The 19,217-nt window shown below is 64.4% G+C and overlaps 1 protein-coding gene across 1 annotated transcript in view; it reads right to left on the bottom strand.

Moving 5' to 3' along the window:
- Positions 1–18,704, bottom strand: part of CBFA2T3 (CBFA2/RUNX1 partner transcriptional co-repressor 3) — an 80,267-nt gene extending 61,563 nt beyond the window's left edge. Inside the window, exon 1 of the mRNA XM_029926086.1 lies at positions 18,541–18,704. Coding sequence (XP_029781946.1) covers positions 18,541–18,610 — 70 coding nt within the window. The 5' untranslated portion in view covers positions 18,611–18,704. The remainder of the gene's footprint in view (positions 1–18,540) is intronic.
- Positions 18,705–19,217: the final 513 nt, after the last annotated feature.

The following is a 19,217-nucleotide window of genomic DNA, read 5'->3' as shown; positions in this document are numbered from 1 at the left end:
GGCCGCCCACCCTGCCCTCCCCGAGCCAGTGCGCCCCGTCCTGCCAGGCCCGCCTGCCGCCGCGGCGCCCGGCTGACACGCCCCTCCCCCACGGCTCCCGAGCGGGGGTGGGTTTGTGCCCCCCTAGGGCCCAGCAGCCCCTTGTCACCCTCCCCCTGACACCTCGGCAGGGGGCTGAGCTCTGGGAGCCACAAGAATAGACGGGTGGTGCCCGGGCGGGCTGGGCCACCAGGTATCAGCCTGAGAGGGACGAGGTCCTGGGACGGAGCCGTCTGCTCGATGAAGGCCGTTATCACCACCAAGCCCTCCCTGCAGGGCCCCAGGGCAGCCTGTGCAGGACGAATCTGGCCCTTTCCCCGCCGCCTGAGATAAAGGCCCCCCCTCCTGTACCCCCACGATGGCCAGAGGGCAGCTGCTCGTGGTTTCTCCCAGGAGCTGGGGCACTCCTGGCACCCCCATTGTGTCCTGGGGTACAGATTATGCAGAGCCCACCTACGGCGCTCTGTCGGGACAGCTTCGAGTGAAAGGCTGACGGAATCGACGGTCGCCCTTGCCCACAAAGGAAACTCCCCCGCTTCTCCGCTTGTCCATTAAACATCCCCCGAAACAACCCGCCCTCCGGGGGCACTAACAGAGGACGGGGCGCCAGGGCAGGCGGCGTGGGCCTGGGGGTCGGGTCACCCTTCCTCCGGGCTCCCCGGGGACCCTCGTTGCCCTCCTTGTACCTCAGTGGGTCCACAGTTTCCTATGGGCACCCCACCGTCCTCAGCCTGTGATCTTCAACAGCAGGGGACAGAGAAGGAGAAGTGTCACCAGAGCCCTGATCTCACACACGGGGAGGCCCTGCGTCCGGGTCAGCCCGCGAGGCTCGGCCGCCAGTTCTCGGAGGGTCACTGCGGGGGCTCCAAGGGGAACATGACCCCCGAGGGGTCTTTTCTGGCCACGAAGCCCCAGTCAGGTGGACATCTGTCCAGTCTGTCCTTGCCGGCAGGGCGGGTCCAGTGAGCACAGTGAGGACAGAGGGTCGCCCTCCTCCCCACCCCCCAACGTGTCTGGGCCCCTGAGAGACAAGGAGTGACTCCGAAGCCTGGAAGCAAGAGCGTGGGTCCCCGTGTCCTGTCCCACCTGCCTCCTCTCCTGGGAGACCTTATCCACTCCTAATGGGTCCTGCTCCCCAGACCCCGCCCCCAGAATGCAGACCCTGCTCCTGAGATTCAGATTCTAGAAAGAGCCTGAGGCCTCTGCTCTCGTCTGTGGGGCTGTGGATGCGGTGAAGCGGTGGCGGAGGGGGGGAGGTCAGGAGATCTGGACGGGTCTGGGTGCAAGGGGAGCTGGGGGCCCCAGGGGCAGGGTGAGGGGGGCACGGGCTGGGGAACTTATCTGGGGAGCAGGGCAGGAGCAGAGAGAGGCGGGGTGAGACTTCTCTGTTCTTGGCCTGTGTGCCTGCCAAGGGCTCTGTGGTGCCCAGGGACCGTGCTGAAGTCATAATTGAGTCCTGGGAAAATTAACATCTGGGACTGCTTGCTGAGCCTGCTCTCGTGGACCCTCATAGCACGCAGGGTCTGGGCTCCCCCCGGGCTCTGACCTCCACAGCAGGACCGTGATGTGTCCGAGCCTCAGTCTCCCTGGGGAGATGGGCACCCACCCCGCCCGCCCCCTGACAGCACATGACGCGGCCTGGGGGGAGCTTGGGGTCGCCGGATCGCACGGGCCCCTCTTCTGGAAACAGACCTGCCAGCACCCTTCCTGGGCCCAAAGCTGGGGTGTCAGGGCGGGGCTGCCAGGGAGCCAGGCCTGGTCCGCGGAGCGGAACCCCCAGGCCACCGGGAGACCAGCAGAAGCAGGGATGGGGACAAGGGGACAGATGGCCCTCCTGCACACTCGGCTCTCCTCTGTCCCCCGGGACAGGCCCCGTCCCTTCCCTCTGACACCATGAAGGCACTTTTTCATCTTCTGAGCCGAACAGTCCCGTTCCTTCGGTTTCTGGTGTGTAGCGCACCTAGTGCACCTCACACAAGCCCAGCTGAGTGTGGCCACCGCCCGCACACGGGCGTCACACGTACAACGGGCCGCTCCCAGCATGACCTCCCCACAGCCGAGGTCCCCTCTGTGAGCCGGTCCCTGACCCGGGCTGGGCCAGCACAGCACGCTGTCCCTGGGGATTTGGGGAGGGGACTCTGGGGCACCACCATGTGGCCTAGAGGGTCTGAGAGGGCAGCTGCCAGGCCCCTGCCTCCAGAGGCCAACGGAAGCTCAGGGTGGGGAGGGCAGAGCCCCACGTGCACAACAAGGAGGAATCCGAGTCGGAGCCGGAAAATCTGGCAACGGCGCAGGCGCAGGGCGGGGATGCCACCCTGCTCTCACCTCCCGACCTCGATGGCGGGGGCAGGACGCCACAGGGATATGGCGTGCCCAGCTTTTCCCTGGGGACCTCAGGGCCAGAGCCCGGCAGCCGCAGGCCGGGGGCGGGAAGACCCCGAGCCTCGGCAGCTGCAGCATTTGCGTGATTCCATGAGACCGCGGTTCAGGGTCTAGTTCAGCAGGTGCCCTTTCCGTGCAGACGCAGATTCACACAGCGGTGGCTCAGCCCCAAATCTATGGGAGCCCCGAGATGGGCAGCCCCGTGGCCGTGCCCCAGGGCACTTCTGGGCGGGACCCACCCATCTCAGGAAGGAGCCTGAGGACCTTCGTTCACATCAAGTGCCAGGAAGACCCAGAAATCCAGCCACTGCCCCGACTCCGGGTCAGAGCTGTGCTGGTGCCTGTCCGCCAAACCCAAACCGCGTGGCCAGGGCGCCCATGCCCTTCCAGGGCTGTGTCCACAGCAGCGCTGTGTGTGGAGCGCCCACGGGCCACAGCTCCGCCTGGGGCCGCCCCCAGGCCTCCGCCCGCCCTGCGTGGCTGCCCTCGGGGGCCGCACCGGACAGCCTGCGAGCCGAGGCCGGAGAGGGCTCGCACCCAGGCTCCTGAGCAGAGGTCACTCAGAATCAGGCACAGTCCAGATGGTGGAATCTGACCCAAACGGATAAAGGACTGTGGTCCCCATTCCTGCCACCACGCGGGCGAGTCCCCAAACCATCACGCCGCATGAGCGCCACACACATACGTGCCTCTCACACCGGGTCCCGTGCGTGCGCAGTGTCCAGAAGAGGCGAATTCACAGGCAGAAGGCTGATGGCTGGCTGCTGGGGGCCGGGGCAGGAGGGCGGGGGCCCCGCTAAGTGTACTAGGCGTCTATTAGGGATGGAAATGTTCTAGAATTAGGTGGGGGGGGAGGGCTGCACAGCTCTGCAAAAGCGCTAAAAACCACTGGCTCGGGCATGTCCAGCGGGTGAGCTGCAGGCCCTGAGTTGTCTCAATGAAAGGCTATTTTAAAATCCGAGCAGACCAGGACCGAAGCACCCGGGGACCCCCGGCACCGCCCACCCAAGGGCGCAGGCCCGTGTCTGTGGGCTCCTGTGAGACAGTCGGGGCGCAGGGAGCCCCAGAGGCCGCGGCGGCGGAGCCTGCTGAGAGGGAAGGCCCCAGCACAGGCCGCGTGGGGAAGACCTAAAATAATTCTAAGAACCTGAAACCCCGGGGGGAGAAGTGGGGGGTGGTGTGGTCGCCTCGAATGGGGAACTCCTGGTGGAGGGAAGGAGAAGTCTCATCTGGGGGGCGGGGGCCGCCCAGCAGGGAGGGCAGGGGCGGAGCAGGAGGGCAAGACTCCCACGCAGACACACTCAAGTTCAAGGGCCCTTGGGTGCCACGCACCTGTTGGATGGGGAGACTGAGGCTGGTGTGTGAGCACGGGCCCCAGCCTATCTGGGTCCGAGTTCTGTCCACCGTGACTCCCGTCCGAGTGCCCACCCCAGCCGGGCCCTGCCAGGAACTCAGCCGTCGGAAGCGGAGGGCCTGGCTTTTCGGGGCAACATCCGGGGCTGGGGGTCGGGCAATCAGGGTGACAGCCATCCTCATGGCCCTGCTCCAGCAGACGAGAGAGGCCCCACCCCATTTCCACTGATAAAGGGGTGGGGTCCCTTGGGGTCATCTGGGGCAGGCTCTGTGCCCGGAGCCAAGGGCTCTGACCTGTGGACCAACACAGTCCCCCTGTGACGATGTCACTGGGCCATCACACGAATAGCATCTGTGACGCTGATGCACGTTGGTGAACGGGGGCGCCTCTCCACCGCGGCCGCACAGTCAGAGCCAGACTCGCACGGGAAGCCCGGCCTGGAAGGAGTGTGGGTTTCCCGGGGCCCCAGGGGGTCTGGGGGCTGTCGCTGGGGCCTGGCAGTCTGGGATGGGGATGGGACAGGGGCCAGAGGTGGCATGGGCATGCCGTTCCCCTTAAGCTCAGGCACAGGAAAGAATGTTCTAGAAGTAAATTAGCAGGATGCTGTGATGGTCAGAGAGGCTGGCGGACGGGGTGGTGGGGGGAGCAAGACGGAGGGAAACCGGGTGAAGGAGAGAGAATCAGGAGACAGGGGCCGGAGGAGCCCTGGCATCCGGCTCCGGGAAGAAAGGCTGGCGCTTTGTTTAAAACTTCCAAGGAGGGTGGACCCGTTGTCCCCTCTGATGACGCTCAGTAGAAACGTTTGAGGACAAGGGGAGACCCTTTGGGGATGAGCCCAGGCTTCTGTCACTGCTCCCACTGCCTGAGCCCCCCAGAGGCCCTCGGGACACACGTGATGTTATAATGACGTCTCAGCCTGGGGGCCCGGAGCCGTGGGGTCCTTCCCTGTCCTCGAGGGTCCTGAGGACGGCCAGCGGTGGGATGGTCAGCCACCTGCTGCACTGACCTCATGGAGACACAGCAGGTCACTGGGGCCCTACGTGCAGAGGCTGCTTGCAGACAGTGGAGAAGATGTGACATTAGAAGCCAGAAAGTCCTGGTTGGGGAAGGAGGCTCAGAGACGCAGACAGGAGCAGCCCGCTGAGGGAGGCTTTGACAAAAGCCCCGGTTTTCCTTAAGAACAGGGGCTGGCCCAGTGTTTCTCTCTTCCTCTTTCTTCCTTCTCGGAAGGCAGATGTGATGCTTGGAGGTGGCGCAGCCACTTTGCAGCCCGGAAGCCACGAGTAAGCGGACAGTCAAACCCAAAGAGCAAAAACGCCTTTGTCCTAGACGGTGGCATTTTGGTGCAGCTGGAGCCAAGTGCCTCTGCGCTCCCGTCCCGGGGGCAGAGGAAACAGCCCGGCGTCCAGTCCTGTCAGGTTTTCTGCCCTTTGCAGCTGCACACCTGCTACAGGACACAGGGCTCAAGTCCTTCCTGGACAGAGTTGCCAGATTTAGGAAATAAAAACACAGGGTGTCCAGGAAGAGTTGGACTTCAGATTAATGATGAATAATTTTTAGTATAAATGGATCCCAGCCAATATTTGGGACATGCTTGTATTCAGCCGTTTATCTGAAATTTGACTTTCAACTTCAGCTCTATCCACAGATGAAGCAAAGGAAGGCAGGGTTGGGAGCGATGGTGGGAGGTGTCTGACGTCCTGTGGGCGGGTGGTGGGGTGTGGACTGTTGTCCTCTTGTCTCTGAGGCCTCTCCTATTTCCTTCTGCACTGGTGTCTCTAGCACTTTCTCAAACCTGCTAGAACGGGTGTGCAGAGAAGACTCTGAGGACGGAAGATGGAGACGTGCAGAAAGGAGGGTGAGCGGCGGAAGGTTCCACAATTTGACATTTTAATCGCATTTGACAAAAGAATCAGTCATCCATGGAGGGCAGGGGGTGGCTGTCCCCCGGGTCGTGCGTGCTGCTGACCCAGGTTTGGAGGGCTGGTGGGTTTCGAGTTCGCTCCGTTTGCCCAGGCCCCACAGAAGCACCATGCTGGCCGGGATGCCGAGGCCTGGTCCACACTCGGCGGGAAGGTGCTGAGGGGGCTGGCTGTGCCTGTCACAAGCACCACAGCGGCGCCCCGGCCCTAGGCGGGGGGCTGCAGCCCAGGCCAGTCCGTGGGACCCAAGGTCCGTCTGAGGACGGAAAACGGACTTCCAGGCTCTTGGGAACCACATTTCCAAGAGTGACCTTGGCTGAGCCCTGCGGGGCACCTGCACACTCGGGGTTGCCCTCGGCCCTGGGTGCACTCAGCACACCCCAGCACAGAAGCCTGGTGTGATAATGGGAGCTCGTCCCTGGTGCCAGTGCGGGGAGGGTCACAGCACCAACTCCCTGCGCAGTTTCTGCACCCAGATGTGGCTGGCTCTGGCTTGTTCCGGAGGTGGGCTCTGGGGCACCCCCCCCCCACGTCACCAATCTGTGCCCCGGGTGCTCTGCAGAGGAGAGGGCCCCGTGCCCCTTCTCCGCCCCCGTGGCCCCAGGCAGGATGCGGCCCCCCCCCCCTCCAGCAAGCCTGGAGGTGAGGCCGTGAAGGCCTGGGGAGGGGGACGTGACGTCACCCCAGGCCCTGGACGCAGGGCTGGGACACAGGGTGCCCCAGGCAAAGCCATGAAGGAGTTCCACATTCAGGACCAGGACAGGGACAGGAGGCGTCAACAGGAGCCCTGAGGCCTGAATTAAGTGCCCATCTTTTGCCCTATTTTCATGTTTCTTTTAAAGAAAATGAAGATTATTTAAAAAAATTTTTTTTAACATGTATTCATTTTTGAGAGACAGAGATAGAGAGCATAAGCAGGGGAGGGGCAGAGAGAGAGGGAGACAGAATCTGAAACAGGCTCTGAGCTGTCAGCACAGAGCCCGAGGCGGGGCCGACCTCACAGACCGCAAGATCTGACCTGAGCCGAAGTTGGTGCCTAACTGACGGGCCCCCCGGGCGCCCACGGCTGTTTGTGTTGTGGTCAAAGACACAGAAGGGAGAGTTGCCCACTTTAACCCTTTTGAAATGGACGATCGGGGGCCGTGGGGCGGCCACCACACGTGGCTTCAGGACGCTTTCATCCCGCGGGAGGGACCTGTCCCATCAACCGTCATCCCGTCATCCCGCTGTCCCCCCTCCCCCCCAGCGTCGGGAACCCACTTCCTGCCTCTCTGGGTTTGCTGCGCCCGCGTCACACGCACGGGGGCACTTGGCGTGATGCCTCTGCGTCTGGCTCCTCGCGCTCAGACTCCTGCGTCCCGGGCGCAGCCCAGCTCCGGGCGCTCGGCAACCCGGATCCTGTCTCGGCCGATGCTTCTGGAGCACCGCTGCCGGCCCGGCTCTGACCCCGGTGAGAGCTGCCCCCACGGCTCCCAGACGGTAGTAGCTCAGCCGCACAGGCGGGGGCGGGCAGGGAGGGCGGGCTGGGGTCGAGGCCCGGCCCGGCCCCAGAGGCTCCGTCTCCTCACATGAAGGGGGGACGCCGAGGGAGGAGGCTGTGGGCCTGCAGGGGTCTCCTCAGAAAGAAAGGGGATCTGACCCACGGAGGACGTTCAGTCCGCCAAGCCCTGCCAGGTGCCGCAGGGTCTGTAACCGACACGCACACGACGTGACCTCCCAGGTTCACTGACAAAGTAGCGTCACGGAATCCATGAGGCCCTCCAGTTCCACCCTGTTCGGGCAAGAACCTGGGCCAGTGGTCTGCACGTGGTCCTGTGGCCCCTCCCCTCCCCTACTCACTCTTCCGTCTCCCAGTTATGTGGTCAGCCTCGCACCTGCCCACACCTCCCCTGCTCGCACCTCCCCTGCAGAGTCCCCTGCAGAGTCTGACCAGTGGCTTCGTCCCAGGACATAAAAACCCAGCAAGGCTCCCTGGTCCTGACCCTTCTTCCGTGGCCACAGCTGGTCGGCCGTGCGTTCAGTCCTCTCGGTGCTGAGCCAGGCTGTGAGGGTCCGTGGCCCTGAGGGGATGTGCCTTTGCTGACTTTCTATTTATGGCCACTGGGTCCCGGACTCTAAGTTAGGTGTTAACCTGTAGACAATTGACAAGTTGCAAACTATTTTTGTTTGGTACGAAAGACTGTGCTTTATGTCGAGTCTGGTGCGTTGTCTTAGGTGACATTCTTTCTTCATGGGATTTAGAGTTGCCCTTGTTCTCCCTGGAGTCACCTTTGCCACCCTGCAGGATGACACACGCTTGCTCTAGGTTCATATAAGAATTGTTTTTACCTTTTTGGAAGTTAAACTTTGTACTTTCCGTCCTGCCTTCCTACTTTCTTCCTTTTCTACTCTACATCCATCACCCATCCAGCCACCATCCATCCCTCCCCCAGGGGTCCCTCCCCCACCCATCCATTCATCTGCCATCCGTCTATCCACCCAGCTCTCTATCATCCATCCATCCATCCACAATCCATCACCCATCCACCGGTCCATCCATACACCTACACCCATCCCTCCACCATCCATTACCTGTCCACTCATCCAGTATCCATCCATTTACCCATCTACTATCCATCCACCCATCCATCCACCCATGCATCCATCCACCATCCATCCATTCACTCATCCACCACCCATCCACCCATCCACCCACATAGCCATACACTCTCCACCCACCCATTGATCCATTCACTGTCCATCCACCCATCCATCTATGCAGCTGCCCATTTATATCAGAACTGAGTTCCAAATTGACACATTTGGGTCATTTAACACTGTGCTTGTTTGAAATAAAAGCTACAAATACTAGTCTGGGCGGAGTGACCCCCAGCTGCTGATTTGCTTTTGTGGTGACACTTCCACTAATTAAGTGAGGTGAGCCTGCAGCTTCTAAGTTTTCATGAAAATAGTCCCAAGCACGTGTTTAGCATTAAATATGCAAGAAGGTGGACAACGTGACTTCTGACTGTTTACACAACAACGTTTAGAAGTTGGGACCAGGCATGTTGGCACCACCATCAAGGGTCCCGCGTCTGGTCTTGGCTCCGTGCCCCCCGAGTCCCCTCTGCCTCCGCCACATTGTGTTTCCTGCTGGGAGGGCGTGCAGAACAGGCGTGTGCCCTCCGTGCGCTGACGGGGACCTCACGAGTGTCCGCACGAGGCTGGGGAGTGGCGTTAAGACCCACTCTTCTCGCGACCCTGTGGCCCGGCTGCGGGAGGCAGCTGGCCGTCACCTTTGCAAACCTCTCTAGTGGCCACGAGGCCACATGATCCACCAAAACAGAAGCAGCCCAAGGGCCCGACGTGACTGAGCTGGGTAAGGCTGCTTTGTGAGAAGTCTCACGTTAAAGGGAACGTGGCTGTTTTTCAAGACAATCTTAGGAGGCAGGCAGAAATTAGTGGAAACAAGCAAACCCTGAAACCCTGGCTCAGAGACTCGCCCCTGGTGTCCCGCCTGGGCCAGGCCCCTCCATTCCCAAGTGACCCCACGCCGTCGCAGTGCCGCGGGGCCCTGTGGGGAGGCCACGCTCCCTTGGCTGATCCAGAAGGAAAAGGGAAATCACTTTTCTAAGAGCACGGCACCCAGAAGTGCTGCTCTGAGCACCGCCACCTTCTATCCAGACACGCCGGCCTGAGGACCCCAGGGCCTTCGCCACTGCTCCGGGCGCCCACTCCGTAGGTCGGTCTCTGGCTCCCCCCGCGTCAGCGCAGCGGGCTGGTGTTGGGGGTGCCCCCGGCTGGGCCAGCAAACGGGCAGACGCAGAAACCCCCGTGGGCCCCTTCCTTCTGGCGCCCTGGGGGGTCCGAGGCACCCCCCGACCCCAGCCGCTCAGAACCTTGGTTCTTGCTTCCTAGAGCGGAGCGGGTCACACCTGGGTCACATGCAGGTCACACCGCTCGTCGGCCTGCGGACGCCAGGGCTCCCCACCAGCCGTCTTTCCCGTCACAGGCTCACGGCCCCGGGCACAGCAGGCTCACCCCTCTCCTGTAGTTGGGGGAGGGGTGCCAGGCGAGAACGGGCCTCGCGCCTTCTCTGCGCTCGGCCGGACTCCCCACGGCCTCCCTGGTGCTGCCCGCTGAGCCCACGTTCAGAAAGGCTTGGACCCGACTGGCGAGGCCCCCCACCCAGTGTCCTGCCTCCGGCCTCGCCTCTCTGACCGGTGCTGGTTTCCACAAACAGGAAGCCCCCAGGAGCCATGGCCACAGCGACTCCAGAAACATCCACACCGTCGCTGGACACTGGACGTGTCAACGGTACGAGAGGTCTGTCCCCACTGGGGCTGGGAGGGCGTGTCCCGCAGCCCCCCCGCAGCCCCGGGCTGGGGACAGCTTGCCCAGTCACCTGCCCCCGTGTCACCTCGTCCCGGACGGAAAACTGGGAGAGAATATACAGAACACGATACTTTTATGTAACGATTTAAAATACCGACTACCGCAGTGTATCTGGGAAGGTCACGCAGGTAAACTAGTCCCTGGGGTGGGTCCAGCCTGGAGGCACTAAGTGCTGCGCGTTATGGGCCCATTTTACAGACGAGGAAGCAGGAAGGTGGGTGGAGTCCAGCAGCTCGGTCCAGACCCCGCAGGGGACGGGTCCCAGCTCGGGGCTGGGCAGCGAATCTGTAAGAAATCGTTTTTACGAAGAGAGAAGGTGCAGGGCGCTTCTCCCGGGGATGGGGTCCCTCCGGCGCAGGTGAACTATTTCAGAGCTCAAATTACAGAGGGGGCCTCGGGAGGAAGGGACGAGGAAGCAAGGAGCTGGGGCAGGCCCCGGAGCTCTGCGACGGGTCCGACCCGTCCCCCCTCTCTCCCCGAGCCGCACAGAAGACACTCCGGGTTCCGGCAGCCTGAGGAAAGGGTCTCAAAGAAACTGGTGAAATCGGCTTTAATGCTGCGTTCTGTTAAGTCTGATCTCCTGGAAACACTCTCATTTTCACAAGTATTCAAAGTTAAGAGATATTAAGCTGTTTGGAACCCTATTTTTGCCCAAAGACTTTGAAACCCCGTGCCAGGGTGGCCGAGGTTGGGCCAGGGGCCGGGACCGCCTGTCTGTTGGGGGTGCACTGAGGCTCAGAGGGGCCCGGGCGGGAGGCCCCGTTGACCGGGGCCGCGGGCGGAGGGCTGGGCTGCAGCTGCGTCTGGGCGGCCCCAGCGAGGGAGGGAAGCACCTGGCAGTTTCGGTTTCCGACAGGAAGCTGCCTGCTCCGATCTCCTCGCCCAGCTGCACCCTCTGTCCCCAAGCCCCGGGTGGCAGCCCCGCCCGGATAGCCCCCAGGTGGGGACGGCCCCTTGGCTGGGACAAAGAGGGCTGGCTGAGGGGCCAGGGCCAAGCGGGGCCCCCCTCGGCCTCCTGGGCCTCACGGAACTTGGGAGGTGATGCCCCCACGGGCCTTGAAGCTGGGGAGGGGCTCTGACTTGCATTTTTTGTCACCTGCCTGTCACCTGGGCCCAACCTTTGTGCAGAGTTGCTGTGAGGATAGAGGGGCCAGAATGGGCTTGATGTCTGTCTGCCGGTCTGTCCATGGGTCCAGGCCTGGCAGAACCATCCAGAAAGGCCCTCCACTGAGGGCCTTGGGGAATACTCGGCGGAAAGCAGGGGTGCGGTGCTGCCTAGACATGCCGAGGAGGCAAACCACCACCTCTGGGCATTGTGGTCCTGTGCCCTGGGGTGCCCCACGCAGACTGGCATCTAGTCATTATACCCTGCATCCTAGTCAGGGAGTCCAGCCGTGAGGAAAGGCCGGTGGCCCAGCCCCGGCGCGGAGGGGCCCCTATCTGTGGCCGTGTCAGGCTGGCCCCGGGGCCTGGGAGCTGCGCTCACTGCACTTTGCGGGGAGGGGCACGGCCCAGGTGGGACCATGTGCAGAGGTCCCCCTGCCCCTCCCGCTGGCCCTTCCTCCCCATCTGCTCCCCTGGTAGGGTCTGCGAGGTCGGGGCTTTCCACACACTCAAAATGCACCCCAACTTGGGAGGGAAGGAGGAAGCTGGGGCCGCAGGGCGGCGTCAGGCCCCCAGTTCCTTCTCCGCTGGCCGCTCTGAGCCTCCCTGAGTGGCCTTTGCAGGGAAGGGACTGCAGGGGGTCATGGCCAGGCTCCGGGAAGCAGGGAGCACAGGCGGGGGCGGCAGGTCTGGACCCAGCGCCAGAGCCCGCTATCACCAGCCCCCCAGCCTGTCCGAGCGCTGGCCGCCATCCCCACGTCACAGAGGCGGACAGGCCTGCGGGGTCGTGGGGTCACCAGGCCGCTGCCACACAGCCGAGCCGACAGAAGCCAAGAAGCCAGGAAGCCAGGCCACGCTGAACGGAGCCCAGACCCCTGCCCAGACCACGTCCTCAGAACGGCCTCCTCCAAACCCCCCTGTCGCTGCCCTGGGTCTCCTCAAAAAGCTGATCGTGAGGCCCCTCCGGCCCCGGGGAAGGGCAGGGGCCGAGGGCGCCAAAGATGAGGCCGCGTGGTTGGGGTAACCACCGGGAGAGAGCTTCCGGGCTTCGAGGGCGGTGCTGGGCCTGGGCGAGTTCGGACCTGCAAGCTCCCTTGTCCCCACGACTCTGCGTCCCCTCAAGGCCTGAGCCCACTGCATCCGCTCAGACAGACCAGTCCGCACCCACCCCTGCGGGGGCCACACCCATCTTAGGCCCTCCGCTGCGGGGAGTGGCCGGCAGTGAACACTTCGGAGTTTGGTGTCCTAGTGGGCCCAGTAAGCCCGGGGCCAAGGTCAGCCTGGGCCAAGGTCAGCGCTCTCAGAGGGTTTCACGGCAACAGCAGCCAGAAGAGGGGGCTTGGCCAGGGGCCCGGGCCGGGAGGCCGCGCTGCCAGCATCAGCTGGGACTCATTTGCCCCAGGTGCCAGCTGTGGGCGTCAGGCAGCACCTGCCTTTGGCTCTGTATGTGGCGCACAGACCTCACTTCAGGCTCTGAGAGGGTCCGGCCGGGGCGGGGGCTGCTGGGTGAAGCCCGCACACCAGGAGCGGCAGATGCAAAGAGGACCCCTTTCTTGAGGTCCCTGCTGGGGAGGTGCTGTGCTCTGTGACCTTGGGCGGGTTTTCTGACCTCTCTGATTTGCGTCCCCATCTTACAGTCCGGCTAATGACTCCCACGGGGAAGCCGTGCCCTGGGCCAGGGAGGAGTCTGGACGGGATTTGCCCATCCTGCCCTCCCCCACCCCTCCCACAGCCTGCGGAACAATAGCAGAGCCCTGCTGCCTCCAGGACAACCCTCAGTGACGTCCCCTTGGGAGACACCACTTTCCTCCGCGGAGCCCCTGGGCCGTCCCACGGTGGGGGGGGCTGCCCCTGAGGAGGGGGTCTGCCCACCTTCTCCCAGACCCCAGTCCCAGATGGTGAGTCCCAAGGGGGCCGCACCTGATCCCTCCTGACCCACCAGCTCTATGGTGAGGGAAGGGTCTGCACACACAGAGGCCTCTGACGGGGGCTGACACCCGAGACTCCTCAGGCTGCCAGGGAGGAGACCCCAGCCCCCTCGGGGACACCCTCTGGCTGGGAGAGGCCATCAGGGTCTCGCAGGGACCACCACGTCCTTGTCCCCACTGCCTGGCAGAGAACTGAGGCCCGTGTGGACACGCTTCTGGGAGGTTCCATCGCTAGTCATCTGGGCCTGCGTGGGACTCAACTCTAGGTTCTGAGCTGGCCCCCAAATCTGGAGGCCTTGACCTTGCCAGCCTGGGGACTGGCAGTGGGCACAGCTGAGGGGACTCAGGAGAGTCCCAGGAGCCCCCCACCGCCTCAGCCACAGCTGGTGCTTGGACCAGCCCCTGCTCTGCCCTCTGGTGCAGACCACCTGGGGGCCACCTTGGGGAGGAGGGGGAGGGGCAGGGCCTCACGTGGAGTCACTGGGGTTGCCACCATCTCCCGGAGGCCTGGCCACCAGGCGCCCCCGGTAACCGGCCAGGGGGACCCTCCTGCAAGTGAGCGTGCCCTCTGAACTCTTCCCCTTAGGGGCCGGAGGGTCAGCCTCCAGGTCCACCTCTGGGCCCTGGCCCTGCCTGCTGACCCCAGTCAGGTCACTCCCTGTGTCTGGGCCTCAGTTCCTTGCCGGACAGATCTGGAGTCTGGAGACGGACACAGACGCCTCCCAGGCCCCGCGGTGGCGTCAGCGGGCACACACTACGTGGGGGGTGTCCTCTCCTCTGGGTGTGGCATGCACTCCCTCACAACCCGTGCTGAGCCCCCGTAAGCCCGCACTGCCATGGGCACTGAGGGGACGGCAGCAGACAGCAGAGCCAGTGGGCCGCTAGAGGACACACAGCCGTGGAGCCGGGAACACCTCGTTTGCTGTTAGAATCAAAGCAGAACGGGGAAGACGCAGCAGGAAGGAGGGGGATGAGGAGGGAGCAGGGCAGGTGCTGAGGGAAGGTCTCAAGGAAGGGCCGGCATGTGCAAAGGCCCAGGGGCTGGAAGGACGAGGGTGAGGGTGGGGAGCTGGCTGAGAGGGGGGAGCCCCAGGAGGGCATGCGTGCAGGCGTGTCGGGACCCGGCTGAATGTGTCACAGGCTCACGCCTGCAAGGGACAGAGACAAAGCAGGCCTGTGAAGCACCCCGAGAAGCTGCGCGGGTGCCCACCTGCACCCCGGGCCGTGGGCGTGGTGTTGCCTTCACTAATGCCCACGGCGCCCCGACCTCCGGTGCGGAGCAATCAGTGTGAATGACCCGGAGCCCACGGAGTGCACGGCCCGCGGCAGCCCGAGCCAGGCCCCTCTGCTCCCCGGAGCCGCCCCTCCCTTGGCCAAGGCCTCGTCCAGAGCGGACGGGGTGAGAAGGAACACGGACGGAGGGTCCTGGCGTGGTGGTAACCAGCTCTGCTTCTCCCTGGGGCACACTTCCTGGCTGTGCCTCCCGTGGTCAGCTGTCGTCACGGAAGTGAAAGTGTGTGAGAAAGCCCCACGCAGCCGCCTGCTGCCTCGGGTTAGCACGGCGCCTCTCTTTTCAGTCAAGATACCTCGAGAAGTGAAAGCCTTTGCCTCCTCCAGCTGCCCTCTTGGGACCACTTCCTCCAGGAAGCCGGCCTAGATTGCACCCACCCTGCAGCTCTGTCTTGCTAGGCTCAGATTCGAGGTTCAGTGGATGGGGAGGACATGGCTGGTTGGTGTCCTCTTGCCGGCCTGTCTCAGGAGGCCTGTGGCACAGGGACGGCACGGGGAAGGGACAGACCTGTTCCAGCGGAAACTGAGGGCGCCAGCGACAGAACCTCCCACATTTCCTGGAGGAGGAAGGGATCCTGGCTCTTCCCAGGAGGCAGAATCTTTCCTCCTTGGGCTTCCTCTTCGCCCTGACATACGGCTCCAGGGACCGGGGACTTGGAACCAGGCTGCCTGACCTAGTCCAGAGCTCCTGGGTGCCCAGACTTCCGTGCTCTGGAGGCTGGCTCCGGAGGGCCGCCCAGAGGTCCTCGGAGGTGCTGGGGGGGAGAGGCAGGTGTGTGTCCTGAGGTCCCCTCTCTTGAGGGCTTCCCGGCCGCTGGGATGGCCACAGCCCCACGCACCCCTGTCCTGGGCTCTCTCCCAGCTCCTTCCCCTCTGCCCTTCAGTGCTGCTCAGACTTCTGTTTAAACTTTCACTTCTATTAAAGGTCATCAAGTCACCCTTACTCCATCCAACTGCTTCCCAGGCGGTGGCCCTGGGGCCAGCTCCCCTCCCTGAATGGGCCCTGCCTCCATCTGCAGGGCCAGCAGAGCCAGGCCCCATCTGCCCTCTGCCCTGGCCTGCTGTGTGCCCCTGGGAACCCCGGGATCTTTCTCTGTGATGGCGGTCTCCGTGACACGTGGGCCCTGAGTCACAATCCTGACACAGGGACCCGAGGCCTGTGTGTTCCGGACAGCACCAGGAGGTGGGATGAGGTGGGGTAACACCTGTCACCTGGGGTCTGGGGGGGGGGGCCCTGCAGCGCGTGAGCAAAGCAGGGCAGGAGGGCCATGCTTCACTCGGCAACAGTACAGACAGGCTCCAACAGGAAAATTGCTAACGGTACTTTGTACGCAGATGCAGACGGATGGTGACAGCCACGTCACAGGTCAGGTGGCCGCAGAGGGGCTCAGCCCTCGGCCCACATCGCAGAGAGGGGCCTTCATGCACACTCCGACCCCAGATGCCCCAAGTGCCCGGGCGAACCTACCAGTGCTGGGCCAGGGGCATGACTCAGTGATAAGGGGGACGGTGGGGGCTGGGGACAGAGATGGCTTTGTTCCGCAGAGGCCGTGTGGCCACACCCTGACCCTGGGCTGTGACAGAGACAGGCTGTCTGGAGTCTGGGCCCCATTCCCAAGCGGCTGCCCAGAGGCAGGTAGGAGTGTTGCGAGTCTGGTCACCTGGATCGGAGGGGCCCAAGTCCAACGACAAGTGTCCTTATAAGAAAGGAGAGGACACAGGGACACAGAGCAGAAGCCACGTGAAGACAGAGATGGGAGCCACAGCTGGAGAGGGGCTCAACCCCGCCCACACCTCGATTTTGGACTCCGGGCTCCAGACCTGGGGGCGGACAGATTTCTAATCCAAGCCAGCGGGTCAGCGGTGACCTGTTACCTCGGCCCCAGGAACCAGCACAGCAGGGAGGGGTGAGCAGAGGAGAGCCCATGGGCAGGGGGAGCTGCAGGGGGCTGAGAGGGTGTGGCGGGGAGAAGCCCTGGCCACCTGTTGACTGCGGTGGCCTCTGACGCGCCCCACCCTGGCCCAGGTGGCCCACGGCTGGGATCCGCCAGGCTCCAGACTCAGGATGGCACTTCCTGTGGGGTCTTGCCCAACACCTGCTAACATCCAGCCTGCATTTGCTTGGATGCCTCCAGGGATGGGAGGCTCATTATCTCCCTGGTCTGCCACCTGGACCCCACACAGTCGCTCTTCGTGATCCTAGAACGGGCCGGACTCAGTTTCTCCCCAGGGTGGTCACGGTGAAATGCCCTCCTGCCCCCGCTGCTTCAGGCTAAATTGGGGTGATTTCAATGCTTCTGTCTTGGCCCTCCTCTGCCAGGGGTCCTGGCTCCCACCTCTGGATCCTGTAGGGGACACGGCAACCTGACCATCAGTCTTCCCGTCTGCAAAGTGGGCTTGTTGGGACAGGTGCCTGCACATTCAGTAGGTGCCGAATAAATGTGAGTGAGGTAAACACTCCTCTATGGGGGCCACTCCTTCCCACCGCGCAGTCAGGCCTCCCTTCGCTGGGTGGGTCCCCCACACCGCGGGGTCACCTGGGATCCTGCTCAGGGCCCTGCACCGGGGTCTGGCCGCCAGAGAGGCCACGCCGTCTGCCCGATTGCGGCGCCCGCCTCCCACCAAGCAGGCCGCCGCGGCCACGCGCACAGGTGTCCGCTCTCGGACGTGAAGGCTCCACCCTCCCTTCGGGACGCATCCCCCACTGCTGTTCTTTTCATACGTTACAGCCACTGAATGCATTTTGGGGTCTCCATGGGTTTCATGGACTCTTGGGGCGCCTGCAGGCCCCAGAAGCTGCACGGTGGAGCTGTGCTCCCCACAGGCCTGTCCTGGACCCCGAGACCCCTGAGGGCTCCCCCAGCTGGCCCCTGCTCTCCTGGGTGGTCCCCCCACTCTGCAGAGCCCTGGGGGGCCTGGGGGGGCCGGAGGGGCGGGACGTCCCCCAGCCTGGCCGTGGTCACCCTGCGGAGCCGGGCCGTGAAGAGAAGGCCGGGCTGTGAGCTCGTAAACCGGGGTGTCCTGTGCCCGTGTGAGCCGCCAGCCCGCCGCTCTGACCAAATGCCCAGGGCCGCGAGCTCGGCCTGCATGGTGACCGCAGGCCCGGCGCACTGCCGGCTCGGAGTCTGCAGGAGACAACCGCCCAGGGCCCGCGGCCCAGCCAGCACCGTGGTGTCACTGCCGCCTCCTGGCCTCAAACTCCTTCCTCGCGTCCCCACCCCTCCCAGACCACACAGCCCGCCCATGCTCTCCACACGCAGCCTCCATGACAGGGGACGGGGCAGGCTCCGGCCCACGGGGAAGCGGAGGCCCAGGTGAGGACGCAGCGGGTGCGGGGGAAGGCCCGCCCCAGGAAGGCAGGGGCTGTGCGGTGCCACCAGGGGCTTGCGGGACCAGGGCCGCCCACCAGCCTGAGGGCAGGGTGACCGTGTCCCAGGGGACAACCTGGCACCGCCCTGTTGGCATCCTGGAATCACTGACGCCATTGGCACCCTCCTCACCGCACCTCAAGGTGGGCTTTTCCACACCTGGATTCAGGTGCCCGATGGGGCCCCTGTCAGGGGCTGGCCCTCGGGGCCTGGACAGCAGCAGGTGGGGGAAAGCAGCCTCCGCAGAAGTGGCGGGGACGCCCCTGGGGCTGTGAGCTCCGGAGGGTTCCGAAGGCTCCTCAGAGCGTGGCCACGTGGCACAGGCTGGAGGGGGGCTGCCTGCTCAGGGCCGTGTCCCCGGCCTCCGCCTTGAGACGAGCCAGAGACTTTGTGGTGGGGGCCCCGGGGCGTCGGCACCAGGTCCAAAGGGCAGGGGTTTGCCAGGGATGCCCCACCGGTGGGTTCTGGCGTCGAGTCCCGGCCCAGGCCCTCCTCCCTGTGGCCTCAGTTTCCTCATCCAGACACCGCCGTCTTCACCAACTCCCGGAGCCCCCTCCCTGCTGGCTCGGCCGGGGAGGCCCACCTCCGGCATCTGCCTCGGGTGGGCGCCCACACCCGGCCTGGCACCTGCCGGGTGCCCCGGGGCCACCTGTCCCAGCTGCGGGTTTGAGGTGAGTCAACACGCCAGCTCGTGCTGTCAACAGAGCCAGGCAGGCGGCAGCTTGGAGATGTCACACTCCGACCAGCTGCCCGGCCCCCGCCCCCCGCCGTCCCCTTACCTGGGCCGCTCGTCCTGGGACCCTGGGGCGTGGAGCAGCTGCTCTGCAGCACAGGGGGCGCCAGGGACATGGGGCTGGAGGTGGCTCTGGAGACAGTCCTGGTCCTGGGGCTGGGCGACAGGCGGGCAGCCCTCCGGGGGCCAACGAGCGCGCCCTTCCTGACCTCGTGGGGCCTCGAGGGAGAGACGAGGGGCCACGGCCGCCCGGCTCTCTCGCAGCCGGAGGCCTCTGTCCCCCAGACAGCCCGTGCCTTCCAGCAGCCGCAGCCGCCAGCCTGGGGAGGGGGCGGGAGGCTGCAGGGGCATGTGATGCAGGGCGGGCCTGGGGAGGCGCCTGGCGGGGGCTCCCTGCAGCCCGCAGGAGAGGCAGCCAGCTGTGTCGCTGCGATAGAGGGCCGGGGGCCGGGGAAGCGGCTGCAGCTGTGCCCCGGCTTCCTCAGCAGGAACCATCTGGGCCCGGCCCTGCCCGGCCTTCCCTCGCGGCCATTCCGGTCTGACTTTCCAACAACTTCCTCCTACTGCCGGCCTGGGGACGCCACGCCCACCTGGAGCAGGACCGCCTGAGCTGCCCGGCGCGTTTCCCGACCTGGGCCCTGGAGGTGGGGGGGGCTGTGTCCTTGCTGGCCGAGCCCACATGCCCCGTCCACCTGCGCCCCCCACCCAACCTTGGGCCTGACC

Source organism: Suricata suricatta, chromosome 16, assembly GCF_006229205.1.
Source record: "Suricata suricatta isolate VVHF042 chromosome 16, meerkat_22Aug2017_6uvM2_HiC, whole genome shotgun sequence".
Taxonomy (NCBI): domain Eukaryota; kingdom Metazoa; phylum Chordata; class Mammalia; order Carnivora; family Herpestidae; genus Suricata; species Suricata suricatta.
Note: the sequence above shows the minus strand (reverse complement) of the source record. Positions and strands in the feature narration are given on the sequence as shown.